This window comes from Melospiza georgiana, chromosome 33, assembly GCF_028018845.1.
Source record: "Melospiza georgiana isolate bMelGeo1 chromosome 33, bMelGeo1.pri, whole genome shotgun sequence".
Taxonomy (NCBI): domain Eukaryota; kingdom Metazoa; phylum Chordata; class Aves; order Passeriformes; family Passerellidae; genus Melospiza; species Melospiza georgiana.
Genome location: NC_080462.1, coordinates 1390609 through 1400326, shown reverse-complemented (window position 1 = coordinate 1400326; position 9718 = coordinate 1390609). Strand labels below are relative to the sequence as shown.

General features: G+C 46.7%; 1 protein-coding gene across 1 annotated transcript; it reads left to right on the top strand.

The window, feature by feature from the left end:
* The first annotated feature begins 730 nt into the window (after positions 1–730).
* On the top strand, positions 731–8020 carry RIT1 (Ras like without CAAX 1). Its single transcript, XM_058042901.1, has 5 exons — positions 731–855; positions 1386–1442; positions 4234–4307; positions 5481–5672; positions 7051–8020. The coding sequence occupies exons 1-5, from the start codon at positions 759–761 to the stop codon at positions 7279–7281; spliced, it is 651 nt and encodes a 216-aa protein (XP_057898884.1). The 5' UTR covers positions 731–758; the 3' UTR covers positions 7282–8020.
* The last annotated feature ends 1698 nt before the right edge of the window (positions 8021–9718 follow it).

The following is a 9718-nucleotide window of genomic DNA, read 5'->3' as shown; positions in this document are numbered from 1 at the left end:
GGGCGGGGTTTGGAACCTGTGATAAGGGTGTGGGGGGAGCCCTGGGGCTGTGGGGAAGTTCTGGGGCTGGGGGAGCCCTCGGGGATGGGAGGGGATTCGGGGCTGGGGGTCCCCAAGGATCGGGGGATCCCCGAGGTTTGGAGCCTGTGATAAGGGTAGGGGGCATGCGGGGCTGGTGGAGCCCTCAGGGCTGGGAGGGGGTTCGGGGTCCCCAAGGATCGGGGGGATCCCCGGAGGTGGAGGGGCTTGGAGGGGAATTCGGGCTGGGGGGACCCGAGGGACTGAGGGGATCTGAGGCTGGAGAGGGGGTCCAGGATTGGGGGTCCCCAAGGATTGGGGGATCGCCGGAGGTGGAGGGGCTGGGAGAGGGGTTCAGCCTGAGGGGGAACCGAGAGGCTGAGTGGGACCTGGGGCTGGAGAGGGGGGTCGGGGCTGGAGGGAGTCCCTGCCTGCTGGGGATATGGGGATGGCGGAGGGAGTGCAGGCTGCGAGGGGAATCCCGTATCCCGTCGTATCCCGTCCTGTCCCGTTGCGTACCCGCTTTGTCCCATCCTGTCCCCGCCGTGTCCCGTCCTATCCCCGCTGTATCCCCGTTGTGTTCCCCGTTGTGTTCCCGTCCTGTCCCCGCCGAGCCGCCGTCGGGCCCCGCCCGCTGCGCTCCCCGGCCGGGGCGGGCCCGGGCGGGCGCTGAGGCGGAGGAGCCGCCGCCATTTCGGTGTCGCTGCGAGCGGGGCCGGCGCAGCGCTCAGGGGGCGGCGATGGATCCCGCAGCCCGCCCGGGCGGCGGCGGCGCCCCGGGGCAGTCCCGCGAGTACAAACTGGTGATGCTGGGCGCGGGAGGCGTCGGCAAGAGCGGTGAGTGCGGGGCTGCGGCCGCCGCCGGCCTCGGGACCCGGCGGGGCCGTGGGGAGCCGCGTTCGCTGACCGGAGCCCCGTTCTGGGCGCGGTGCCGCCGCTCCCGAGGTGCCCCGGCCCATCCCGGGGTGTCGCGACCCCTCCCGAGGTGCCCCGGCCCATCCTCGACCCTCCCGGGCTGTCCCCGCTGGGCTGTCCCGACCCCTCCCGAGATGTCCCGGCCCATCCCGGGATATCCCCGCCGCCCTGTCCCGACCCCTCCCGGGCTATCCCGGCCCCTCTCGGAACAACACGGCTTCTCCATCCCGAGGTGTCCCGGCCCCTCCCGAGATGTCCCGCTCATCGCTTTCCGCCTCCGGCCGCGTCCCGGAGCTGGTCCCGCCTTTGGACACAGGCGGAGCATCCCCGGGCCGAGGGCAGCGCCGCGCTCGGTGTGGGCCGTGCTCGGTTTGGGTCCGTGCGATAACGATGTGATGATCTGGGGAGTTGGGGGCTGAGCTGCTCACTTGTTCCCTGGTTTCTGCTTCCAGCCATGACCATGCAGTTCATCAGTCACCGCTTCCCTGAGGATCACGATCCCACCATCGGTGAGGAAAAAATCTCTTTTCTGTTTATTCATTCCCTCGGCAGGCCAAGCTGTAACAGTCCGTTGCTTTAAAGCATTCAATTCAGAGATATTTGTAAATCTGCCTGTGGATTGATCTTGGATCATCCATCAACAGGAGCAGGTCAGGGAGTGCTGCGGGCAGTACTGACCCTCTGCAGGGCTGTGCCCAGCTCTGGCACCCTCAGCACAGCAGGGACAGGGAGCTCCTGCAGGGTGACAAAGGTGCTGAAGGGCCTGGAGGGTCCCTGCCCAGGAAAGGCTGAGGGAGCTGGGGCTGCTCAGCCTGGAGAGGAACCCCAGGGAGAGGGGCCTCAGCCCTGGGTGTGCCTGGGTGTCCCTGTATGGCTGTCTTTGGGTGTCCCTGGGTGTTCCTATCTGTTCCTGGGTGTCCCTGGTTGTCCCTGGGTGTCCCTGTATGTCCCTGGGTGTTCCTATCTGTTTCTGGGTGTTCCCAGGTGTCCCTGGGTGTCTCTGGGTGCTCCTGGCTGTCCCCGGGTGTCCCTGGTTGTCCCTGGTTGTCCCTGTCTGTGAATGTCCCTGAATGTTTCTGAGTGTCCCAGGGTGTCTCCAGGTGTCCTGTGTGTGTCCCTGGCTGTCTCTGAATGTACCTGAGTTTCCCTGTCTGTCCCAGTCTGTCCCTGTGTCTGTCCCAGTCTGTCCCAGTCCATCCCAGTGAGCAGAGGTCAGGGCAGCCCCAGGCTCTGCTCCAGGCCCAGCAATGGCCCCAGAGCCACGGGCAGGGCCTGAGCCCAGGAGCTGCCCCTGCCCAGGAGGCAGAACTGCTGCCCTGGGCAGTGCCCAGCCCTGAGCAGAGCCCAGAGAGGCTGTGGGGGCTCCGTGCCTGGGGATCCCAGAGGCACCTGGAGCAGCCCTGAGCCCTGGGGTGTCCCTGTTTAGGGACCCCAGACCCACCTGGAGCAGCCCTGAGCCCTGGGGTGTCCCTGTTTAGGGACCCCAGAGGCACCTGGAGCAGCCCTGAGCCCTGGGGTGTCCCTGTTTAGGGACCCCAGACCCACCTGGAGCAGCCCTGAGCCCTGGGGTGTCCCTGTTTAGGGACCCCAGACCCACCTGGAGCAGCCCTGAGCTCTGGGGTGTCCCTGCCTGGGATCTGCTGTGGTCCTTTCCCACCTGAGCCCTCTCTGTGTTTCTGTGATTTGAGCGTTCTGAGAGTGGGGTGTGAATTCTGAGTTTCAGCCCTTTAATCATTTTCCATCCCTCCATTCAGGGCATGCCCTGTGTCTGTCTGTGTGGGCAGGCAGGGGCTGAAACTGCTGCTCAGCCGTTTTTAGTTCTCTATTCACAAAATCCAAACTTTGTGCTGTGATCAGCTCTTTGCTGTTCACTTGTCAGGCCAAATTGTTCTCTGTGTTTGAGAAATTGGGAGGGGGTGAAACAACTCGGGTGCTGTAGAACCTCAGCAGCATCTCCAGGAGAAGAGAGAATTATTTCAATTTATCTGGTATTCTAACCTGAACCAAACCAGTGGAAGGAAAAGTGGAGGGAAAGAAGCCAAAATCTTGCTGAGAATTGGTTCTTAAAGTGTGGCAGTGCTGACTGAGAGGGACTGAATATTTGTGTATTTATATATTTATAGACAGATTATTTGTTTATTATTTATTATTTATATATTTATAGACCGATTAATTTCATTTTTATATGGTGTTTATAATAAGTAATATTTACATGTATAATATATATAATTTACATATACAATATCTAGAATTATATAATATATATAGATAATTTGTAATATATAATTATATTATATTACATATCAAATATAATAATATATAATGTATAGTGTATACTATGTATGCATATATTACATATAAGATATTATAAATATTATATATTTATAATTATATATATTTATTGTATGTATAATTATATACATATATAATATGTATATGTTATATATTATATTATATTATATTATATTATATTATATTATATTATATTATATTATATTATATTATATTATATTATATTATATTAATAGAATATTTACATATATAATATATAGGTAATATTCACACATATAATATATATAATATAATATATATAATATAATATAATATAATATAATATAATATAATATAATATAATATAATATAATATAATATAATATAATATAATATATTACATATAAATAATATTTATAAATGTATTATAAATATATTTATAAATTTATGTTAATATATATAAAATGGAATAATTACATATATAAATAGATAATGTTTATATTAATATATAATATGTCTATATTATATATAGAGGTATAATATATTTTTATATCTAATATATTTATATATAGACATATTTGTAATATATTTATATATATAAATATATATAATCTATTTATATAAGATATATAAATACAATTACATATATAATGTTTAATATATTTTGCTGATATATATATTATAATTCTAAGAAATTATATATTGTAAGAAATCAGCACTTGGTGAGCAGTTCTTCCCTTGAATCACAGATATTTTCTGGCTTTGAGGAAAGCAAAGTGTTAATTCTCTGTGTTTTCCATCAAGGTGACCAAAATGAATTTCTGGGCTGTGTGCACCCGATTTTTGCACATGAAATGTTAAATCACAGCAGAAAAAAATAGAAATTCAATTTGATTTAATGGAAACAAAGCTCAGGCTGAGGCAGTGCCGTGCTCCTGGCAGGCTGGCTGGTTCTGGGGGAGCGTTTTCTTTGGGAGCTGATGAATTTTGTGCTTTTATCCCAATTTTTTTGGTGTCCTGGGGATGCAGAGGATGCCTATAAAATCCGGATCCGCATCGATGACGAGCCTGCCAACCTGGATATTCTGGACACAGCAGGGCAGGTATGTGAGCAGTGCCAGGAGAACTGAGAGCAGCCTGAAATCATCAGCTGGTGGGACAGAAATCGTGCAAAAAGAATGTTTATGTTTTATTTTATTGGTTTTGTTTAATTGCAGACTCTGGGGGGTTGGAGCTCTGTCACTTCTCAGCACTGGAGCTGTGGCTCTGGTTCACCTGAAGAACTAAAGAAGATCAACAAAATCATAAAAAGCATGAAACATCTATGACCTAAACTTCCTTCTCTTTCATTAATTCCATGAAAATTAGCTCTTGTTATCATCAACTTTAAAATGTTTTTTTCAACATTAAAAAATGCTCCTCAATTTACCTGTTCAGTTCCAACCATCAATAAAAGAAAACCAATTTTTACAACTATAAAAATAACAACTCAAATTATAACTACAACCAGAATGAGCTTGCTGACTATAACAAACCAAAACTTTGCAATTAGCTATTTACCTTTAAAAAAAAAATTACCTTAATTAAGCTCTACAAAATTCAAAATATTTACAGAATACATTATTAAATTATTCAAGTGTTTATTCATTATCTAAGTCGCAAATTGTTGCAAACAAAATTTCACACCTGAAACAGCCCAGCCACCCTGAATGACATAAAATTAGCAGGATGGGTTCTGAGGTAGTGTTGGAAACAGAAAAAGGTTTAATAAAAAGCTAAATAAAAAAGCTCTTGCAAGAGAAAAACCAAGCCAGGGGAAAGAGGTCCTTGCTCCTGCTGAAACACCCCACAAAAGGGATTATTTCCTTTGTTCTCTGCTTTTTTTTAGTGAATTATCTAGGTGGGACCTCCAATCAGGCAGCCCCAGGTCTGAGGTGAAGTCCCAAAGATTCTGTGAGGTGTCTTTGTACCAAATTGAGGAGAGAAACTCCTGGACCTTTTTCCTTTTTAAGCAGACAAAAAATAATTGAAGATGTCACTCCAAATGTCCTGTGAGGTGTCTTTGTACCAAATTGAGGAGAGAAATTTCTGAGCTTTTTTCCTTTCTAAGCAAAGAATAATTGAAGAAGTCACTCCATCAACAGGGAGCGCATCCCTACAATCCCATTTATAACTGAAAATTTGAAAACACAAACTCAAATACCACAGGACCAGCATGGACCTAAAATACCACAGGAGCCACACGGAGCTAAAATGCCATTTTTTTTTATTTGCAGGCAGAGTTCACAGCCATGAGGGACCAGTACATGAGGGCAGGGGAAGGTTTCATCATCTGCTACTCCATCACGGACCGGCGCAGCTTCCACGAGGTGCGCGAGTTCAAGCAGCTCATCTACCGCGTGCGCCGCACCGACGACACGCCCGTGGTGCTGGTGGGCAACAAGTCTGACCTGACCCAGCTGCGCCAGGTGAGGAGCCCTCCCCGAGGGGCTGCTCCTCTTGGGGAGACGTGGGAGAGCCAGAGGGGTTTGTGCTTTCCTTGCTGTTTGCTTGGGGTTTGTTTCCGCGCCGGGAGCGGCGCTGGTTTCGTGGGGAAATGTGGTGGGAAACAGCAGTCGCAGAAACAAAGTGTGTTCCTTGTTGGGAGCCTGGTTAGTGAGGATTTTGGACTTTTTGTCTAGAGAACAAGAGAACATTGCATTTGACCTGAGGACTTCCAAAATTAAATGATGAAACTGAGATTAGGAGTGTGCAGTTTGAATAGAAGTGTGTAATATCACATGGTAAAGAGCTCAGAGTTTAAGAGAAACAAAGAATGTTGGGAGCCTGGTTACTGAGAATTTTGGACTTTCTGTACTCATAGAACAAGGAACGTTGCATTTGACCTGAGGACTTCCAAAATTAAATGATAAAACTGAGATTAGGAGTGTGCAGTTTGAATGGAAGTGTGTAATATCACCCGGTAAAGAACTCAGAGTTTAAGAGAAACAAAGAATGTTGACACCCTGGTTACTGAGAATTTTGGACTTTTTGTGCTGACAGAACAAGAGAATACTGCTTTTGACCTGAAGACCTCCAAAATAAAGTGATAGAACTAGGATTATGGGTGTGTAGTTTGAATAGAAGTGTGTAATATCACATGGTGGAAAACTTAGAGTTTAAGAGAAAAAAAAACTTCAAAAGTTTTTCTTTTAAACTTAGAGTTTAAAAGGAAAAAAAGAGAACACTGCATTTGACCTGAGGCCGTGGAGAAGGCTTCCAAAATTGAATGATAGGACTTGTATGAGTGTGTAGTTTGAATGGAAGGGTGTAATATCACATGGTAAAGAGAACTGAGAGTTTTAAGAGAAACAAAATCTGTTGGAACCCTGAGCAAGGTATGCACTCATTTTCCAGGTGTCCAAGGAGGGAGGCTCTGCCTTTGGATCTGGGTGGAATCAATCTGTGCCTGAAGCACAAAACAGGGAAAAGCAAAGGAATAAACTGCTGGGATTTGCCTCCCTGAGCAGGCTGTGCTGCTGTTTTGCAGGTGTCCAAGGAGGGAAGCTCTGCCTTAGCATGGGTGGAATCAATCCTCTGGAAATCTTTGGAGCTGAGGGGAAATGTTCTGTGTTAGGGCTTGGAGTGTCCACACAGAGGGACAGAGAGCAAAACAGGGAAAGGAAAAGAAATAAATTGCTGGGGTTTGGCTTCCCTGACCAAGGTGTGCACTCATTTTCCAGGTGTCAAAGGAGGAAGGTTCTGCCTTTGGATCTGGGTGGAATCAATCTGTGCTTGTAGCACAAAACAGGGAAAAGCAAAGGAATAAACTGCTGGGATTTGCCTCCCTGTGCTGCTGTTTTGCAGGTGTCCAAGGAGGAAGGCTCTGCCCTGGCCAGGGAATTCAGCTGCCCCTTCTTTGAGACCTCGGCCGCCTTCCGCTACTACATCGACGACGTGTTCCACGCGCTGGTGCGCGAGATCCGCCGCAAGGAGAAGGAGGCCGCCGTGGCCATGGAGAGGAAATCCAAGCCCAAAAGCAGCGTCTGGAAAAGACTCAAGTCCCCCTTCAGGAGGAAGAAGGATTCAGTCACTTGAACAGCACGTTGCTGTGCAGAGCAGGACAAAAGCTGTGACCTTTTGTAGCCGGAGGAGCTCGGTGGTGGCGGCGACGCTGAGGGGACGTGTGGCACCTGAGGGGATTTGTGAGGGAGGGAGCGCCTCGCCCTGCCAGTTGTTTTTGTTTAGAACCATGTTGCCTTGATTCTGGGGGTTGAACTTCACACCCAGCGCCAGTTGTACTTTGTTTGTTGTCGTTTTATTTTCCTGGACCCAGCAGGGTCACCAAAGCCCGTGGGTTGGTGGCCTTGCACTTTGGAGTGTTTGTCCTTGGTCACAGCAGAGGAGCTGAGAAACATTGCTGGAGTTGGACCCAGCCTCGCTGAACCTGGGGTTTTTCCTGGTGGAAAAGAGGATTTTGCTGCTCCCCACAGTGTGAGAGGCTGGGCAAAGTGTCGTGGCCTTGGAGGCCACCAAATTTCTTGTGCCCCTCATGGAGGAGATTTCTTTCCAGCAAAATGGACGTGGAGTCTTTGTGTGATCAGTGCTGCAGGTGGGATGCCAACAAAGCAGAACAATCCCAGAATCATTTCAGCTGGAAAGATCTGTGGGATCAGTGACCCAGCCCCACCCTGTCACCACATCCAGGCCTTCAAACACCTCCAGGTGGGTTGGTGGCCCTGCACTTTGGAGTGTTTGTTGTCCTTGGTCACAGCAGAGGAGCTGAACTGTGCAAAACATTGCTGGAGTTGGACCCAGCCTCGCTGAATCTGGGGTTTTTTCCCCAGATTCTGGGGTTTTTTCCAGTTGGAAAAGAGGATTTTGCTGCTCCCCACAGTGTGAGAGGCTGGGCAAAGTGTCGTGGCCTTGGAGGCCACCAAATTTCTTGTGCCCCTCATGGAGCAGATTTCTTTCCAGGAAAATGGACGTGGACTCTTTGTGTGATCAGTGCTGCAGGTGGGATGCCAACAAAGCAGAACAATCCCAGAATCATTTCAGCTGGAAAGGTCTGTGGGATCAGTGACCCAGCCCCAGCCTGTCACCACATCCAGGCCTTCAAACACCTCCAGGGACAGTGACACCTGTGCAGGTGACCCAGACTTTGTGAAGCTCATAAAGAAGGATTTTGATGCTCTTAAAGAAGGATTTGATGCTCATAAGAATTATTTTGATGCTCTAAAGAATGATTTTGATGCTCTAAAGAAGGATTTGATGCTCTGAAGAAGGATTTTGATGCTCTAAAGAAGGATTTGATGCTCTAAAGAAAGATTTGATGCTCTAAAGAAAGATTTGATTCTCTAAAGAAGGATTTTGATGCTCTAAAGAAGGATTTGATGCTCTAAAGAAAGATTTGATGCTCTAAAGAAGGATTTGATGCTCTTAAGAATCATTTTGATGCTCATAAAGAATTATTTTGATGCTCTAAAGAATGATTTTGATGCTCTAAAGAAGGATTTGATGCTCTAAAGAAGGTTTTGATGCTCTTAAGAATCATTTGGATGCTCTGAAGAAGGATTTGATGCTCTGAAGAAGGATTTGATTCTCTAAATAATGATTTTGATGCTCTAAAGAAGGATTTTGATGCTCTAAAAGTTGATTTTCAGCTGAGGCAGAAGCTCCACACCTGAGGGACTCTGCCCTGGAGCTGATGGATTTTACAGCAATTTTGGGATCAGGTCCTGGGTCCTCCTTTGGATTTTGCTGTTTAATAAGCAAAATTAACAGCTGGGTCACTCAGATGTGGATAAAAGAAATTTCTCTGAGGGAAGTTCAGAGAAAAAATTCCAGAAAATTCTCTGGAATCATTCATTGTGAGAGTTAAAAAAGCTGATTATACTTAATAATCTTCTCTCAGCTCTGTGCTGCACTGTCAGTGCCATCCAAACCGAAAAAGGGTTGGTAAAATAAATATTAAAAAAAAAAAAAAATCTATATGTAAAAAATTCTTATTACCTAAAAAATCCTGTGCCTGTTGGTTTGGAGAGTTGTTTTCTTTGTGGAAATCTTCAACAGAAGGGAAGTGTGGCAGGGCAGATTTGATATTTTCTTTGTGATCAGCTGAATATTGAAATTTTCCATTTATTTCTCATCTCCTCCCTGCTGTGCTGCTCTGGGAGCAATCACAGAGTCCAAAAAAATGGTTTGGAAAGTTCAGATTAAAGCAAAAAACGCCTGAAGAAAATTCGGAATTTCTGACTCCTGTATGAACAGCCATCAGTGATTTTCTCATTTTTTGGATTAAAATCTGCCTAAAATTCAAATAAAAAAGCCAAAAACTGGAGGAAGAGGAGGAGGAATCACCCCTAAAAAAATGGAATTTCGTGCCTTACCGGAGTCCTGCAGTGCAGTTTAGCTGTTTACTAAAATTCTGTTGCTTCTAGAATTCATAGAATTCACAGTTTCCTTTAGAACAGCAGCCAGCACTTTTTTTTTGTTTTTATTTTTATTTTTTTTTTTTTTTACACAGTGTTATTCA